We start from the raw sequence: 20,932 nt of genomic DNA on the forward strand, positions 1-20,932 counted from the left end.
ATACCAATATCAGCAGTATAAGATAGCTACTTCATCAATACCAATATCAGTAGGTATAGTAGATAAGTACTTTATCTTAACTAATATCAGCAGTAGATAGGTACTTTATCAATACTAATATCAGCAGTAGATCATACTTCATCAATACCAATATCAGCAGTAGAGATGTACTTCATCACTACCAATATCACAATAGATAGCTACTTCATTATTGCAAAATAATGTTAGCAAGTAGATATCTACTGTATTAATACCATTATCATCAGTAGATCGCTACTTCATCAATACCAATATCAGCGGTAGATAGCTACTTCATCAATACCAATATCAGCAATAGATATCTACGGTACTTCATTAATACCAACATGAGTAGATATCTACTTCATCAATACAATATCAGCGGTAGCATCAATACCAATATCAGCAATAGATATCTACTTCACTAATACCAATATCAGCAGCAGTAGATCGCTACTTCATCAATACCAATATCAGCGGTAGATAGTTCACCATTGCAGTAGATATTTAGCTACTTCATGAATACCAATATCAGCAGTAGATCGCTTCAAACCAATATTAGCCATATCAGCAGTAGATACTTCATCACCTATATCATCAGTAGAAAGCTACTTCATCATTTTCAACCAAAAAATGTTTTCCCTTGACCGTCCTTCAGACCTTCACCACAGCACTGTCACATTTTAGAAACGCTAATTGAAATTAGCACGATTCACATGTTCAGTGGTGTGGTAGGACTGAATAAGTCTCCTATGGTACTGTAATGTACGCTCCGAGAGACCTCTGCTTCAGTCTCGTCAAATTATTTCCAATCTGTAGTATTTAGGCTAATCGCAGCAAATAGCAATTTTACACACACACCCGGTGAACTGAGACCCCGGGATTTTTGCAGTAAAAGCCATTGCTTGCTTGTGTTGTGGTTGGCACGGAATAAGACCATAAACATACTACCAAAAATAACATGTAATTCAGGTGTGAAAAACCATCATGTTAAAATTATGTTGAAAGATATTATTAATAGATTTATTCAAGGGAAATGACGTGTTTGACCTGACCCGGGATCAATAAAAACAACAACAGTACACTGACTGGCTAAAAACATTGAGTTGATCAATCATGGAGAACGCTACAGATGGAATAATTGGTGAAGATGAACGGAAAACTGTGCAGGAATTTAGCTATTTACTGGAGAAATCCAAACAGTTATTTAATGGGCTAAGGTGAGGTGTAGTGTGTGTACATAATGGAGGGGTAACTGTAAATGTGTGGCCTTGATTCGCTGATTTGTGTGCAATATATTTTCATGCCACAACTCGGTTCAGTAAGCTTAAAATTTGGCATGGATTGATTGTTTACATACAGTGATGTACTTGTTTGTCTAACCATGCATTTTGTGTCACCATCATGACCATGCATGAAACATAGTATGCTATTTATTGTTATGCTAGTTTCAGTGTGACCATTCCTCAGTCTAAGGTATGACACTATCAAATTAAGTAATTCTTGGCCAAACTGGATATGCGCGTTGCGTCCTGTCTGTTGTATAATATTGTGACGAACAATACTATTCATAGCACCATTATGGATATCGCCCATGACTAGATAAATAAACGTGCCGATCACAATTGACCAAATATCGAGTATGTTGTGTTACATGGTGGCAGCGGTATATCACGCTTTCCTGCCGTTTTAAAGCCAGCTACAGTCAAAATCAAAGATACAGTAGTAAGTAGTAATCGCATAGAAGGTTTCAAAACGGTAAAAACGCGGTATAGTTATCTGATATGCCCACACCGAACGAAAATACTGACGGCCATGCCGGAGCCGAACAGAGTCGCATGCCGGCCAAGGGAACCAGGCACCGCAAATACGGGTGCCCCAGGTATCAAACCACCTCCCGAACTCAAAGCCATGGATCAATGGAAAACGTGGAGGCAGATGTGGAAAAACTATGTCATCGTTGCCAAAATCAATGAACAACCACCCGAATACCAGACGGCAGTATTCCTACACGCCATAGGCGTCAAAGCGCTAGAAATATATAATAGCTTTGACTTTACAAGTCAACAGCAAAGTGTAAACCTAGAGGAAATTATAAATAAATTCAACGCTCATGCAATTGGCGAGAAAAACGAAACATACGAGAGATATGTTTTCAACAGCAGGCAACAAAAACAAGGTGAAAAATTTGAAGATTTTTTTGGCTTCAGTGCATACATTAGCAAAAACATGCAATTTTTGTGAGTGTTTAAATGAGTCTCTCATACGTGACCAAATCCTCAAAGGTATTGCAAGCCAGGATACACGTAAGAAATTGTTAGAAGAGCATACACTTGATCTTAAGCGCTGCATTGATATTTGTCGCACTGCAGAAAAAACCCAAAAGCATGCTAGCGAAATCAAAGCGCAAGCGTCAGAAACTTCAGCAACCGTACATGGAGTTGCAGGTAGACACAAGTCTACAAATAGGCCTAAGAAAAAATATGGTCAACAAAGTAGAAAATCAGATAGGCCTAAGAGTACAGATACTAGGCCTAAGCAGCAAATAGATTGTAGATACTGTGGAAAAAGACATGTAAGAGACAAATTTGCTTGCCCAGCATTTGGCAAACAGTGTACAAGATGTTCCAAAACAGGCCATTTTGCTGAGGTGTGTAGGACTAGGGCAACAGGAATAAAAAGAGTAGAACAGTATTACAGTGATAGTGATACATCAGACAGTACAGACTACATAAACATGATAAATGTACAGGATGTAAACAATACTGATATCAACAGTGCTAGGCCTACTAAAGAAAAAGATGACATATATGCAGAGATGGTGATCAAACATAGTGATACCAAAGTGGTATTCCAAGTAGATTGTGGTGCAAAGATAAACACCATACCTGAGAAAATGATAGAAAACAAAGAACTCATAGACTATAAAAGCAATACCTTGCATTATGTGGAATAACGCCATATACACTGCAGTTGGCACTTGCAGGTTAGATTTACGGAACCCGCAAATGGGAAGAAATACTGGTGCCATTCACTGTATCTAAGGACAACCTTACACCACTCTTAGGGAGTGTAGCTAGTCAACGCATGGGTTTAATTACTGTCAACACAGACAATATCACCTCTCCAAACACAGTACTACAAGTACATAGGCCTAAAGAAACAAAACTGCCAGAAGAGCAGTATGAGCAAGTGTTTGACGGAGACCTGGGAAAACTCCCAGGAGAAGTACACCTGACTACTGATCCAAATATGGAGCCCGTCATACTTCCGCCAAGAAGATTGCCACATGCGATTAAGCCTAAAGTAAAAGAAGAACTAAAACAGTTAGAAAATAAAGGCATAATTGCCCCAGTGGTAGAACCGACAAAGTGGGTGAGCCAGATGGTCGTAGCAAAAAAGAAAAATGGGTCCCTTAGAATCTGCATTGACCCTAGACCTTTGAACAAGGCACTAAAGCGCCCTCAATATCAATTGCCAGTAATTGATGATGTGCTCCCAGAGTTAGCACAGGCAAAAGTGTTCTCCAAACTTGACCTTAGCTCAGCCTTTTGGCAAATTGAACTAGACTATGAGTCTAGCATCCTGACTACTTTTAATAGCCCATTTGGACGCTATAGATGGCGCCTAACGCTACCATTTGGTACTTCAGCATCCTCTGAGATTTTCCAACATCGTATACATGTTGCATTAGAGGGACTGACTGGAGTTATCTGTGTAGCGGATGACCTCGTAGTGTATGGCAAAGGTCAGGATGAAGAGGCGGCATTAAAGGATCATGATGCCAACCTCGAGCAACTGCTAAAGCGTTGCACAGATCAGAATATTAAACTTAACAAAGACAAGTCAATCTTCAGGGCTACGGAAATCCCATTCTTAGGTCATCTGATAACAAATCAAGGTCTGAAAGCAGACCCAGAGAAGGTCTCGGCGATCTTAGACATGCCTGCACCAACAGATGTGAATGGTGTACAGCGACTTGTTGGGTTCGTCAACTACCTAAGTAGATTTCTCCCCAGTCTATCAGATGTCCTAGAGCCAATCAGACAGCTAGTCAAGCAAGAAGTAGAATGGCATTGGACTTATGTGCAACAGAATGCATTAGACAAAGTCAAAGCAATGATTTCTGAAGCACCATTGTTAGCATACTACAACCCAGAAGATGACTTAGTCATCCAGTGTGATGCAAGTGGTAAAGGACTGGGTGCTGCCCTAATCCAAAATGGGCGCCTAATCGCATATCACAGCCACAAGCACTCACAGATACCGAAACACGGCACGCATCCATTGAAAGAGATGCTCGCGGTAGTGGATGCATTGAAAGATTCCATCAATACACTTTCGGACGGTTTACACAAGTTATCAGCGATCACAAACCGCTGGAAATGATTGTCAAGAAACCACTGTGTAAAGCACCCAAACGTCTACAAGGAATGCTTCTGCGGATCCAGAAGTATAACTATGATATCAAATACAGTCCTGGCAAGACAATGGTCATTGCAGATGCCTTGTCACGTGCCTATTTACCACATACACCTGAAAAGGCAGAACCATATGCAGAAGTCAATATGGTAACTTTCCTGCCAATCAGAGACGAAAGACTTGAACAATTAAAGACTGAGACATCACAAGATGAGACATTACAGATGTTAAAGAAAACCATCATAAATGGGTGGACGGACAAGCGAGATGAATTACCTGAGCAACTCACTCCGTACCATAGTTTCCGTGATGAACTAGCGGTACAGGACGGTCTCATATTCAAAGGATCGCGCGCAGTAGTACCACAGAAACTTCGGAAAGAAATGATGCTCAAAGTTCACTCCTCCCATTTGGGCACTGATGGATGTCTGAGACGCGAGCAAGAGAGTGCCTATTCTGGCCTCACATGGCATCAGACATAAGACAATACATAGCCACATGTGATGTCTGTAGAACATTTGAGACTAGTCAACAAAAAGAAACACTACAAAGTCATGACCTCCCCGCGAGACCCTGGGAAAAGGTCGGTGTAGACTTATTTACTTGGGACAGTCAAGAATTCCTAGTCACAGTCGACTATTACAGTAACTTTTGGGAAGTCGACAAACTTGACGACACATCAAGCAAGACAGTAGTAGCAAAGCTGAAGAGCCATTTCATGCGAGGTACGGTTCACCGACGCAAGTCGTATCAGATAACGGGCCGCAATTTATCGCGAAACCTTCAGTCGATTCGCTACCGAAGGAGACTTTGAAAACGTTGTAGCAGTCCTGGTCACAGCCAATCAAACGGCAAGGCAGAAAGCGCAGTCAAGACTGCTAAACGCATCCTTACAAAATGTAAGAAAGCCAACACCGACTACCAGATGGCGTTTTTAGACCACAGAAATACGCCAACACAAGGTTTTGACACCACACCAGCACAAAGACTCATGAACCGTGGGACAAGAACATTACTTCCTATGTCTGATAAACTTTTGCAACCCAGAGTCATTGATGAGAGCAAAAACATGAAGCAACGCATCCAGAAACAAGCCCAGAACTATAACAAGTCAGCTAAAGACTTGGAACCTTTGCAAGAGGGTGATGTAGTTCGTATGAAGCCCCTCGCAAGGGCAAAAGAACTGGCAAAAGCGATTGTTTCAAGACGCCTTGACGAAAGATCTTATGTCGTCAAACTCCAACAGCAGTGTACCGTCGTAACAGAGTGCACTTAAAGAAAACTCAAGAGACACCACCACCAGTTGTCTCATTGCCCCATCAGACTCCAGCAAGAAATCAAGAAACACAGCAGAAAGAGACTTTGAAAAAGCAAAACCAGAACAATCAAGACAAGACCAAGAACTCTAAGAAACCAGAGTCTTCACCAAAGAAAGGAAAGACTACCAGAAACAACCAACAACAGCCATCACCAAAGAAAACCAGCCAACAAGAGCCACAACCAAAGACCACCAGAGGCAACCAACAAGAGCCATCACCAAAGAGAGGCAACCAACAAGAGCCAGCACCAAAGAAAGGCAACCAACAAGAGCCAGCACCAAAGGAAGCCAACCAACACCAAAAACCAAGTCCAGATCAAGAAACAAGACCAGTACAGAGACAAGAACTATCTACCAAATCTGGAAGAAAAATCAAGTGTCCAAGTTATTTGAAAGATTATGTCTAAAAAACATTAACAAATTTTGGCACAAACCAAAAGAAAGACAAAAGAAATCTTTCTGGACATTTTGAAAGAAAGTTTTGAAGTTTAAGTAGTTTTTAGAAGTTTGTTCAGAAAAGTTGATCTTTTCAATAGTTCAAAAGTTGAAAAAACAAAACAAAAAATGACAGTCAAAGCACACTAGAGACTATGATCTAAGGACACTGAAAGAAAAACAATGATTTAATTTCATAGTTATTACATGAAAGAAAGACAATGATTTAATTTCATAGTTATTACATGAAAGAAAGACAATGATTTAATTTCATAGTTATCACATGAAAGAACAATGATTCTTTAAGATGTGAAATATCAGTTCACTTCCTTTAACATTTAGAAAAGGAAAGTTTTCAGTTTAAGTTTGCAACTTAAAAGTGATCACAAGTAACCAAAGACAGTGACTTTTTTAATAAGAAAAGGAAAGAACTTTCATGCATAAATTGATCTATTAAAGAAAGATCAAAACAGTTCATCTCACACTTGAAAGAAATTTCACTTTCGAATGTATTTAGAATATAAATACATCCTTTTGAAAGAAAGGGGGATGTTGTATAATATTGTGACGAACAATACTATTCATAGCACCATTATGGATATCGCCCATGACTAGATAAATAAGCGTGCGATCACAATTGACCAAATATCGAGTATGTTGTGTTACACTGTCCATCATGACCATCATGACCATGTACATGTATAGTAAGAATTCCAGTTGAATGAACGCAGCTTTTAACAGCTGCACTCGATCCAACCGCGATCGTATATTGCGTCTTTCAAACTATAACGCGAGCGCACGACCTTGGATACAATGCTATCCAATCACGAAAAGTGCGTTGGCATGGTTGATTCACTTCGCGTTACTCACGCACAGTCGCTGCACGCTGGCGTACATCGCGCAGTGTATGCAAAAATTCGTCACGCTATTGAAAGCTGCGTTCATTCAATTGGAATTCCCACTATAGTGTACTATTAAAGCGTGTACGCAGTGTAAGGCGCGTGTATACTTTCTTCTGTACTGCGCTATATTCGAGTGTGTTTATCGCGGAGCCATTAGCGTTCACAGTGTTCCAGTTTGGCCAAGAATTACTTAATTTGATTATAGTCTATTTATGGAACTGCTCTGAGCCTGAGGCTCGGAGTACATGTGCATGGCGACGAATCCGTGGGGTTCCTACAGTCCTGGGCCTGATGGCCGATCTGAGGGCTAATGACACACATTCGATGGGTGTAGGCTCCGAGTAGTATACCACTTGGGGGATGCCACTACTACTATACCAAAAAATATTAATTTCTCGATCTTGAGAGTATGAACGTACTGCGTGCACTGTGTAATGTCGCAAGTTCAGTGGAATTACATGATAAGGCGATCAATTGTACATGCACAGGAAATGCAGTGCTACCTAAAAAGCGTGTGTGGTAGGCGTTGTACGTTTGACACAATCGTCATTGGCATTGCATGCCGATTGAGCTCTCAGGATCAAGAAACTATTATTTTAGCTATGCTGTTCCCTGTCAATGTCTGTTCTCTGCTCAGTTCACTTGCTGAGCGGCATCTCCACTGACTGTTGCCTTTTTGCTCAGACATGGTCAATGATTGGTCACCCCTCAGATTTTACTTCTGACTGTACGGGTAGTAGTCGCAGTGATCATGATGAGTGACACAAAAATGGGTACCGGTACCGTATATACTTCATGATTCATAACTTCATGAATACATGAACAGTATTGAACACCAATCATATTTTATTCATCTCACAATTGACCGCAAAGTGCATACCGGTAATTGTTCCAGTCTCGCACATAAATAACCTGCGTATTTTGCGTATCGTTTCAATGCGCAAAACTAATCACGAAAGCCCTTGTACAAGTGTGCATCGCATATCAAATTCGCATTAAAACAGCGAACGAAAAATACGTACTGGGTATTTTCAAGATCTACTTTTAAACAAAAAATTATGTTATTTTCATGATTGAAACAAACAAAATAAAATGGCGGTGATGAATGGCAATATTAACTTTGCACAATCTATTTTACATTGTCATCATTTGAGAGGTTGGGGTTTGTGTTGGGCCTCTGTATTTTTTCTCACGTTCCCTTGAAAAGTACCATGGCCCAAAACAAACCCCTCAATTTCATGCAATGACCTCAAAACAGATAGCATAGTTATATTGCTGGTCTAAAGCCTCCAGCATACTTTCCTGCCGCTTGCCGCTGCGGCAAGCGGCAGGGCGTTTCAACCAATGACAAGCCTTTATTGTGTCCGTTTGTCTGCAATGCGCGTGCGCCACGCCGTTCAGCGGCAAGCGGCAGGGTAGTATGAAACCAGCATAAAGGTCACTTGGGGTAATCAATATTGGTACTTGAATGGTGTGACAAGTGACTTTCTGCCAATTGTGAGACTGATGTGTTCTAAAGTTTATTGCATAACATTCAGATTGTTCTGTTATCCTTTGTATTTGTATTGAGTTGTAAAATTATGGGATTACTTCTGTCATATGGAAGTAAACAATAAAAAATGTCAACACAACATATACCGCGAAACCCTATGTCTATATACATGTCCGAGGGCTGATGGCACATTCAATGGATGTACTACTGTATGTATATTGGCTTCCTTGAGGGAGCATTAGTACCTGAATGAAGTCTTGTCAATAGGCTATTTCTGAATGTCATTTTTCTTCCTTGTGTTCAAATAGTAAAATAAAAAGCTCTGGGACCATTTGTTTAAAGAGAGGGCAGTGATTATAATTAAGTACCGGTACATACAGTACAGTTATCAAAACTTGTAAGGCCCCCCTTTGCATCAGGCCCCCCTAACAAGTGTTTGTGAACGTCCCGAATAGTAGTGGGTGCAATTTTGCAAATTTCAAGGAAGAAAATGATTTCAATGGAATTTAGCTAACCTATCATTTACAGGTTTGTGATCAAAAATTGGGATTTAATCTCATGAGTGTGGAAAGTTTGGCACTTGAAGTCTCTTGTACGATGTATCTTTGTATGGGATACAATTGATTTGTACCTAACTTTTGAAAGGCTAAAATAAATTTTGTAATACATCCGTGGGCTGTGAGCTGTGTCGAGGTAAAGTAATATTCAGATTTCCTTTTACAAATTTTAAGCGTACTGCTAGCCGTCCAGCGCGTATTATTTTGCACAAGGTCCAATGCACGCGCTTGACGTCGCGCACGTATACGCGATGGTTAAGCTGTCAAAGGAACCTTGGAAAAGATTATAGTCGAGTGTAAACTTGTGTAAACACTGTGATAACGCTATGCAGATTGGCTGATCAACTATCACGACAAGACTGTCGACCCATTGGTCATAAACATATAGGCGCGTAGAAGGGGAGTGAGTCTCGCGATGATTATGATCAATAATCAGTCTATTCTAAATCACCATCGCAAACCCAGACCACTGAAGTACCGTATTATACAATTTACTCTGCAATGCATGATGGAACAATTTGCTTGAAAATGGTTTATTTTGGTCTGAATGTTAGTTTGGAATAGATAACAGAAAATCAAAATAACTTTGATTTGTTTTACCTTACAGAGACTTGCCACAATATGGACATAAACAATGGCAGTCATACTTTGGGAGGACATTTGACATCTACACCAAACTTTGGAAGTACCAGCAGCAAAATAGGTAATGTACATGTACACCACCACTGTGCTATTCCAGTTGAAATCCATACATCTCCTATGGAAGACATGACCTTAATCTCCCACACAGGGGGTGTACATATCTAATCTAGGTACTCATTCAGGTACATGTAACTCCATTTGAAATTCACACTTTGTGGAAGATTTAGAGAATAAAGGTATTGTTTTTTAGCAGCTGTCGTGCATCTATCGTCTCATATAACACGGGCGACATCATTATTTTAAGTAAAACAACGAGGTAAAGCCGAGTTGTTTTACGCCAAAAATAATGTGTCGCCCGTGTTATATGAGACGATAGATGCACGACAGCGGCTAAAAACAATACCTTTATTCTCATTCTTAAACACTGTAATTCACAAGTAAAAATATGATAAGTATTACAAATTTTGATCAAAGTAAATCCTACATTTTGTAAGGAATTATACCTAGGGCTTAAAATCGATCAGTCCGTTGTTGCTATCGCCTCACGATTGGTTCAAATTACAGTATCGTCTCGCATCGATGCACTATAGCATGAGACCCGTGTGATATCGTGTCATATCACACGGGTAAGAACCAAAAAGATTGCAGGAACATTCTCAAGTGTTTAAGAATAAGGTTATGTCTTCCATTGGGGTGTCAGTGCCGTACTAATGCTGTTACTTTCCTATTCGGCGAGGATGACAATTTTGACATCCTCATCTGTTTACAAACAGAGAGGTATACAAAAGACTTGTCAAAACTGTTCTACATCTAGTTGTCTAAATACTCAAGTATCAGAAGGATGGTCCACTAATAGAGTGATTCACACAACATGAATAGGGGATTAAAAAGCTATAAAGTAGGACAATGTGCTTCTTTTGTCCATTTTGCAATCAAGATTTTGAATGGAAACAGTTCATTCCCAGAACTTGATCATGAATATTTTGTTCTGAGACTGATTATTTGGACTATTGAGGTGTATGGATTTCAACCAGTCCTTTTTGCGATTAGGTTTAATTAAAGGCCACTATAAATATCTGGAAAACACATTAAGTTGGGAGCTGTACAAAGTTTGGTGGTATAGAGGTGAACATTGACTTGATTATATTTTAAGCCTACTTAATTGGGTTGTCCTTGAAAGTTTGCCTGGTCAACTGGATCCCCCTTTAAGCTTATTATGAGACAGTGATAAATACTACATATTATAAGAGATTTAATGTCTGATTTTAATGTGTCTCTATAGTCTGCTTATTGTAATAATGTAACATCTTTTCCATTGAATCCCTTCACCATACATATTTGTATCAAAGGTCTGCCGAGTTCCAGCATAGGCCTTGGTTCCAGTATGCGCTCATTAGCGTGATGTACATGGACAACATGGCCGTACATGATTCATATGAAATCCAATTGTACCTACGTGAACACATGTAGTATGATTATTTATGAAAGCATGTTACGCTCAATGCATGGCAATAAAGATGATATATATTTGTAGGGTTTACACCATTGGAAAGAACTGCTAAAATGGGACATTCCAAAAACTTGCAACTCCCCAACCTGGTTGTGTACGTGACCTCCTTTTTCCATTGGAACATGTAATACAAGTGGGATTAGATAAAGAAAATTCAAGCCCCAAAACATTGTGTACAACTGTACATAGGAGTGTGCTCTATGGTAGTGTGTGTCTGTGTAGGCTAGTAAATGGTATGCATGTGGGCATTTGTGAAATATACATGTGCATGTACTGTACCAACCATAAATACAGTTCAGTGTACCAAATATGTATGGCGAACTCCAGGCCAGCATTGATACATTTGTTACATGAAATCATTGAAATGCTACGAAAATGCTACAAATGTACATGCCTATTATAGCACATTTTTTGAAGTGCAGTATTTCTCCTGGAGACACTGTACATGTACATGTGTGATTTGTTAAACACAGGGAATTGAGCAATCGGACCTCATCAGTATACATATGAGAATTCTCATTGCCTACAAACAGGGACTTTGCATGTTGGGACGCTACATTGTGTCTGTGCATCTTTGTATGGGTCAATGTCCATGGATGGCACATTTGAGAAGCATTGCATGTGACTGTGTGTAGGTCTACATACATTTGTAGACAAAGAAACTGGACTCTTGAGTCATATAATTGCCCTGAGTTTAATGTTGGTTTATTTAGATTTTCAGAACCTTATACTATAGATACTTCTTTTGAGCATGTTTTTCTCTTTTCTTTCTTTTCTATTTTCATCTTGTAGACAAGTGCTTGATGCACGTTATGGATTAAAACGTTGGCAAATTGGAGAGATTGCTTCCAAGATAGGACAGTTGTACTATCACTATTAGTAAGTATGATGATGAAGCTTTGTAATTAGCGGTAGAACTTAACATTAATTAGTTTTGTTATGTTATGAATCAGCAACTGAAGGTTGCTGAGAAGTCAAAAGATGTGACAAGACTTTGTAACTACAGTTATACATATTTGTACATGTATACGTGTATGTATGGTTTTATTGTGTTCATTGTTTTAGTTTTATGACCACTCCATGATACAAGTTGGAGTAATACCAGGCCCTTGCAAAACTATACATGCACATATTTTGCATAGTACAAAAGTGCCAAGACAGCACAATATGTACTTTGTGTATTACACACAGGGCTAACATATTAGATTTGATGCAGAAAAACACTGAAGAAATTTAGTCTGTTGGACCAGGGAAGTGAGTCTATCTCACTTCCCTGGTTGGACCTGTTGGCATATTTGTTAAATTTTATGAATAACTTCCCTTTCATGAATTCCACTATTATACTTTATGGACTCTTAAAATCGCACATTTGATCCACATATAATTGGAAAATCATTGAAAAAGGTTTAATATAGTTCAATAACTTTCATCATAACAGCTGTTCCAGCTGAAATTATATACCCTATGGAAGATATCACCTCAATCTCCTACACAGTTATCGGGGGTGTGGATTTCAAATGGAGTCACCCATTCAGGTAACCCCATTAGAAATTCACACTCCCTGTGTGGGAGATAAAGGTAATGTCTTCCATAGGGGTGTACTGAATAGCCCTTGAATGCAAATTGATGTTATCTACAGACAAACAGACTTGTGACATGATCTGATCCAGAATGGCCAAAGGAGGCAAGTTGGAAAATGGGCTCTTCCAATATTGATATCCATACACCCCTATGGAAGACATGACCTTAATCTTCCACACAGGGAGTATGAATTTCAAATTGGGTTACCTGAATGGGTGACTCTATTTGAAATCTACACCCCCTGTGTGGGAGAGTAAGGTTGTGCCTTCCATAGGGGGTGTATGCATTTCAACTGTAATAGCCCAGTTAATTAATTATTATTATCATCAACTTGCAATTACACTGAAACACTTAGCATACATTGTCCTTGCAATGGTTTCAAAGTTGCTAAGTTTTTAATTAAAAAAAAACCCGAAACCAAATATTATTATATTATCTTATTTTCACAATTTCCACCATTGGCTTGATCGGATCAGATAGCGGCATATGTCAAGCCGTCCGTCACTCTTATTATATCTACAATTTTATGATTTGAATAACAGAATAGGATTTTTTGCCACCTAATAAGGTGAACAGGGATTATATATTGCATGTTGAATGTTATGTTATTTATAGCAGTCTGGAGGATTTGTTGAAATTGATCCTTGGCCCAGGGAGACACAAGAGCATGAGGACATGCCACTCCAATGAGATATAACAGGGCTCATATTCCTTTTAAATCAATACTGGAATAAAAAATCACTCTATGAATTTATTTGGAATACTTCATGCTGAAATGGCCAATGTAAGGATCATAATATGAGAGGGCACCGGGACTGAAGTTGGATTTCAAAATGACACCTTGATGAAATGTTTGGACTTGATTATTTTGATAAAAGAGCACCTGAGACAAGCAGCATAAAATATTTTGATATAAATCTTACATGTGCAATTTTGTACATAACCAATTGGGTACTGGTACAATTAAACGGTCAATACTACAAGTATTTAAGGTTAAACTAGGTATTGTTGGTTGAAGCAGTAAAAAAAAAATTCAATTTTCATTATCTAAATCAATATATTATTGAAAATAACACTTTGATGTTTTGCAAAAGTTCATTCTACAAATCATATACGGTACTTTGAAAACTTGCTTGATTTATTGTTGTTAATGAGTTATGTATGTTTTACGAAAGTGTTGTTGTTTCAGCCCTCTTTGCAACATAACTCAAGAACCACAGGACCTACAAAAGTATATCTGTGATATTTGAATTCTTCTAGACACTCGCTATGAAATGATCGATGCAATTTTTGCCAAAGCTCACTACCATTTGCAAGATGCTGTGAACTATCAAATCGCAACAGTTTAAAAAAAAAAGTTGCTAACCTTAAAGTTACTGTCATTGAGAAAGAATAGAAGTATGATTAGTTCCAAAGATAGCAATATTTACCACAATTTTACATGTATTCTGGGCAGGGTTGTAGCTAGAGAATTGTTAGTGCCGGGTGTTATTTGAGGGAATTTTTCGTGAAATTGACAATGTTATTGAAAATTGCCTAAATTTGGCCAAATTTTATGTGATTTTGCAATTTTTGACACTTGAATGATGGGTGCTAGAGCTTTAATTGTTTATCAGTAGTGGGTTCTAAATCTGAGTGCCGGCTCTGCCGCCCACCACCGCCTCCGTAGCTACATCCCTGATTCTGGGGAAGCACAATTGTTCTACCAAATCCTGATGTCCCTATGTCTTGACTTTAAGACTTTAAACCACAGAGCACATTTTTGATCTTTTACATTTATAATCAAAAATATATACATAGATAGGCAAACAGAACCAAAGATACTGATGTGTCAAGTTATATTCTTAAACTGTGGTTTGAAGCCATCGGCATGCCATTTACTCATAGCACATGGCCTGTGTGTAATATCAATCGGTTCCAATCATATTGTACTGGGTTTGCATTCATGATTGGATTGCGCTGATTGGATTGTCAGCTCACAGAGGTTACAAGGTCATCATCTTACTCGGCTCGCAACAAATGGGCTATTCCAGTTGAATCCATACACCCCCTATGGAAGACATGATCTTAATCTCTCACACAGGGGGTGTAGATTTCAAATGGAGTCACCTATTCAGGTAGCCCTATTTGAAATTAACATTTCATGTTTGGGAGATTAAGGTCATGTCTTCCATAGAGGGGTATGGATTTCAACTGGAATAGCCCAATGGGCTGTTCCATTTGGAAACCTTACTGTCACTGTGGATGCTTTTGGAATTCCATCCTAATCAGCAGTTCAAATTATTTCAGATCCGACCATTTTCATCATTGATAAGTGGACATATTACAAGGTTTAGAAGATTTTGGATTTTGAATCCAAACAAAATTTGTCAAATTTTAGGCCAAATGTATGCAAAATTCAAAGTTCTGGATTTAAAATTACCACAGTTTCACATAAAAATAGCAAAATTTCTAGCTAGATTGAACATGGTGTAATTGGAGTTGAGATGGCAGCACTTGAAATCTTCCATGGGGGTGTGTGGATTTTAAATGAAATGGCCTAATATATGACACAATGACATTGCAAATGAAATCTCATGTGTTGGTAAATCTTATCAGGACTTTTTAGGGAGTCTGATTTGATCAACATTATTTGTGTATAACTGTATACTATAGAAGTACCCCTATTTTCTGAGAATTGGTCAGAATTGGATGATAAGTGTGTGTGATTCACAATATTGGTCAGCTATGTATCCCAAGAATTCTACTCAAAGGAAAGTTTTGGAGGAAGTACATCTAAATTTGAAATATGTGACATGATCAAGGGGAATGAGTCGGATGTCGCTAATATTGATTTTGAGTTATTGGCAATAAAGGTGTTAAAATTCTTTTGTTTTATATTGTTTTCAGCGATTGATAAATTGATCTAACTTCGCAAAGAAAAGTGGTATCAACATGGGGTTTTCAGTTTCTGAAAGCTCTAAATGTTGTTCTCTTTAGAAACATATGTAAAACTCATTTTCGACCAGGGTCGACATGTGACTCATTCCCCTTGATCATGTCACATATTATTAAAAGCTGTGTTGTATTAGGTTCATCTGGATTTTCAATTTAATAACTGTTTGATGGGAATTCATACTATCAAATCCATTTTTGGTGACATACCTTGTTACTTCATCAGACTGGCAAACTTGCTTCTTCTTTCCTTATTGGGTAAGAAATAGTTCCGTTCATGGTGTTTCACCCTCGTTGCCGACCTAAGGCCATAAGTTAGGAGGACCAACAGGAACAAGGGAGACCAACAGGAACAAAAGATAGATTAGAAAGGCAATTTGGATCAGAGAGTGAAACACCATGAACAGAGATGAAGGGAATTATTTCTTACCAAATATTTTCGACTCCAACAGCAACAACTTCTGGAAAGAAGAAGCAAGGTTGCCAGTCTGATGGAGTACTGCATATCAGCATGAAACTGTAACAAGGTATGTCACCAAAAATGGATTTGATAGTATGAATTCCAATCAAACAATTACTGAAAGCAAATGGTGTTATTTTATCCACAACTATGTTTAATTATGTGAGCTACTGCATCCTTGGTGCTCGGCATCAATGGATTAAATACATTTAAAATATGCTAAGAAGGAAATGATTTGACAGGATATTGAATGTAGTGAGCTAGCAATATTGCCGGTCTTATATTGATTATGCGTACAGATAAGACGTTGAAACATTAGATCATTCAATCTATAAGCTGTCATTAGCATTCGTAGGGCTATTCCAGTTGAAATCCATACACCCCCTATGGAAGACAACCTTAATATTTCACACAGGGAGTGTAGTTCAATGGGGTTACCAGAATGTGTGACTCCATTTGAAATAAACACTCTATGTGTGAGAGATTAATGGGATGTCTTCCATAGGGGGGGGTGGATTTTAAATGGAATAGCCTGTAGTTTTCTTTCCTTCATAGCCTGCGCTTCATCTGATAATGGTATACTTACGAATCCTCTTGCCACTAATGGTCATTTTTAGATTGAAAGTATTTTGATAATGCACATGGAAGCATATAGTGGTGTACCGGTACATTGATATGGTTCAGTCATTCAACATGTTATTCATAACTTAAGCTTTTTTCTTTTCTTGTTGATTTGATTTGAATATGGCTTTGGAGAATCTTCAATCGATAATGGTGGGAAATAACATGTTTTCTGTCAGGGATGAGATTTCTCTGCGGATTCGCGGAAATCTGTGGATTTGGTGTCAAAATCTGACTCCATTGAGATCAATGTAAATCGGTTGAGATATTTGTTGGGGTATAGGGCAGGGTTCCCGCTAGGTCCAAATATTATGGGGTCCAGTTGGACCCCATAATCTGCAAAATTTGAAAACTATGGGGTCCCAAACAATTTTTGGGGGTCTTAAACACAAATTCTGACACGGTTATCACATTAAATAATTATAGTCTCAAATGATGGGGTCCAGTTGGACCCCATAATTTTCAAAATTTGTAAAATATGGAGTCCCTTATGATTTTACTGTGCTAAAAGACACAAAGACTTGGTGTAGCGGGAACCCTGGTATAGGGTCCTCCTCGCCCCCTGGCCTGTGTTTAAAACTCCAAACATCATCTTTTCTGCCTTGTAAAGCTTAAATACAATAGGCTGATGAGTATTGAGTTGTACATGTACATGCACTTGATGAAACAGGAATCAGAAAAGTGGCCTGTTGGATGGACCAACCAGGTATATTGCTGGTTGGGATGAGATTTTCCACAGATTCAACAATTTACCAATCTCATCCCTGTACATTGTACATTGTAACTGTGGAATTGTTCTTGTCTTCTGAATTTTTCAGTAATGTCTGGATTGGGGACATTGTACAGAATTGTATCATTGACAAGTAACACATAGTTTAACAATGTGGCAAAGATGAGAGTTACAAAACAACAACTTGCAACCAAACTTCCCGATCATGTTTTGAATGCACAATGAGTGTATTTAAGGGGGTACTACACCCCTTGATAAATTTGTGTCTATTTTTGCATTTTTCTCATAAACTAATAACACACTGGTAACAAAAGTTATGTATATTATAGGGGCAAGGAATCCAATTACTACACTGAAATTTCAGTGACCGAAGACAAGCGGTTCTTTATTTATAATAAGAAATAAGGTACAGCTAGGATGTACCTCATTTCCGATCATATATCCTTGGATTTTGATGGTGCGCAGATTTATTGAAAATCGTGCTCAGATTGATGTCACGGATGCATTTTCCCTAGGCCTAGTTATTACAGATAGTGCTCTTTAGATTTATCATATCCAAAATATTAGTACCTGTCTGTCTTTATGTTGCCATTGGGCTGTTCTCTTTGAAATCCTTGCTCCCCTGTAGAATATTTAAGAAAAGTCATCCTCAGAGCCTCAGAGGGAGCATATTTTTCAAATGGAATTGGCTAGGGTAATTATTTTGAAATACTCCCAGGCCCTACATATATCTTCTTTAAGGGAGTATTTCAAATGGAAGTTACCCAATTGTCTATTCTGTTAGAAACCCATACTCCCTCCATGGAAGACCTTAGCTCAATCTTCCACAGGGGGAGTGTGTATATTCAAATGGAATTCCTCATTGCTGTTGGGTACAATAAGTTTTCAGATGGTTCAGTTGACATGGCATGTCGCCAAGTCTCACCCCAAACATGCCATGCAACCATGTATCTCTTCGGATAAGACAATATCATTTTTTTTTTCAGCCTTTCAAGATGACTGCTTATATGTATTCGTTAATTTTGCCATATTATATCATCTCTAATAAATGGTTCCCTCTAGCCCTTTTTGTTATGAAAATATTAATAAAATGCTGAATATACCATGTTAACTTCTAGAAAAAGCTCATACTATCGTGACGTTTCCTGTTAGCAGAGGCTAAGTTCTTATTTACTCACTTCATCATTACTCATTTTGATGCAAAAAATTTTCCAAATGATTAAACACCCCTCATTTTTTGGAAGATGAAAACCCCTTGGGGGAACTTCAAAATCTTGCATCCATTTAAAAATTTTTACAATTCATACATGTACATGCTGCAAATTGTGATAAATAATAAATAAATAAATTTCGGATTTATATAGCGCCTTTTTCCAGATTTGAAGTAATTTCGCTGCCATGGTGAATCATCACAATCAGATTGCATCAACTAGGCCAGTTGCTGCCTAACCTGGCGCAGACCTATCCGCACTTAGATTGTAACATCCACCAATTTTCTGTGCAGCTCCCCAAATTCCATTGGGTGAAGGAAGTTTTTGATAACCAAACAACTAATCACCGATTTTTTGAAAGCAGGAGGAAACTGGAGATCCCGGAGAGAAGCTTTGAGAGCGAGCATGGAATCGGGATAAACCAAACAGTCCTTGGCCACAGCCGAGGCTTGAACCCGGTACCTCAGTGGTGCAAGGCGAGGGAAGTACCGCTGCGCCAACTCGCTGCGCCAACTCGCTCTCCCAGATGCATGTATAGCATTCATATTATGAATACAATTACATACATGTATGAAACAGGGAAACTGCAGCTGTTTAAAATGCTATATACCAGCATAACATTTGATATATAAATATAAAAAGTATAAAAATTGAAATTAAATCATAATGACCAAACAAACAAGGGTGAAAGTCTATATTTAAACAAAATATCAAATAAATTTTGTATGGGGCTTCTGTGCCAAAGTGTGGCATCTACATACAGCTGTGCTGGGTGTGGTTGGGGGATGGTGGTCTTGGTTCTGGTTTGTGCTTCTGGGATTAATTCTGAAAATGACCCTGACAAAAAGACAACCAAGAATGATCTACACCTTCAAATGGTTTTTAAGTTGAAAGTAAACTTTTTTTGTGCAAAATTTTGTAACCAAATTTATGGACAATTGGCAAAGGTGGGAAAATGCATCCCTTCTCTAGACCAGTTTTCTGGAATTTTGTGATTCATTGTGTAACCTGAGAGCTTGGAAATGGTGCCATATTCTACTGCATATACCCCTACCCACTTTCCTACCACAAGAACCCCCTCCCTGGGCATCTGAGTTGAAAAGAACAATACAATTAATACCAGAAGAAAAGGCTATTCCATATAAAATCCATGTTACCCAAAATGCCCAAGGGTGCTGAGGTGGCATCAGTCAGTTTCTGAATCAGTAGGTCTTGACGATATAGAAACAACAAAAAAACATTGTGCGGACGCTACTTTTGGGTTAAGTCGATATTTTGGGTTTCGGCACCAGACTATATGGAAGATTTAGGAAATATCTTCCACAGGGGGAATACAAATATAAATTTCAAATGGAATGAACACATAAGGCAGCTTCATTTGAATTTCATACACTCTCTGAGAAAGATTACTCTAATGGGCTAATTCCATTTGAAATCTCTGATATTTGCCACAATCTTCCACACGGGGAGTGTGAACTTTAAATGGATTAGCGTAATTTTAAGGTTGAGTTTCATATTCTCGTCACATATTGAAGCTTGTTTTTATTTTAATACAAATGTTATCAAAAATGTAGATACTTTGAAAGAAAATAAGAAGAGGAACAGAAAAAAGTGCAAGTCTCGACAGATTATATATACTTGCCCCCAGAAAGTTTTATGCTGCACCACTCTCAGCAGCTAATAATAAAAAGCCACTTTTTGAGAATAAGATAGATATTCGAAAATACTTTGTCAGGAGTTTTGTATAAAACACATGTATGCCTTGTATGCACGTATTTGCGGGTTAACCCCGAAACTGTATGTTTTTGGTAATGAACATGATGAAGAGATTGAAGTAGCGAGCGTGAAATGATGTTTCATAAGCTGTTCAGCAGCTGCAACCTGCAGCCATTTGTAGGGAAAGACAAGATCAATATAACGCTTCATCTGCAGACGTGTTGCTTACAACAAATGAGCAGGATTTGGGGAAGTAGAATTTTAGGCAAACAAGCAAGCAGGTTTTGTTTTCTATTGTGCAAGAGACACAACAAAACTTTAAAGTAACTGTTGCCATCCTGAGATATTTGGATTAGTGTTAGGGATTTAGGGTTAGGTTTTAG

The 20,932-nt window shown here is 38.4% G+C and overlaps 1 protein-coding gene across 2 annotated transcripts in view; it reads left to right on the forward strand.

The window, feature by feature from the left end:
* Positions 1-917: 917 nt before the first annotated feature.
* Positions 918-20,932, forward strand: part of LOC140165700 (protein SCAI-like) — a 167,899-nt gene continuing 147,884 nt past the window's right edge. For both annotated transcript variants that reach the window (XM_072189009.1, XM_072189010.1), the window contains exons 1-3: positions 918-1,238; positions 9,752-9,847; positions 12,089-12,175. In XM_072189009.1, the coding sequence (XP_072045110.1) occupies positions 1,135-1,238; positions 9,752-9,847; positions 12,089-12,175 (287 nt within the window). In that variant the 5' untranslated portion in view covers positions 918-1,134. The remainder of the gene's footprint in view (positions 1,239-9,751; positions 9,848-12,088; positions 12,176-20,932) is intronic.

The sequence above is a fragment of the Amphiura filiformis genome, chromosome 12, assembly GCF_039555335.1.
Source record: "Amphiura filiformis chromosome 12, Afil_fr2py, whole genome shotgun sequence".
Lineage (NCBI taxonomy): Eukaryota > Metazoa > Echinodermata > Ophiuroidea > Amphilepidida > Amphiuridae > Amphiura > Amphiura filiformis.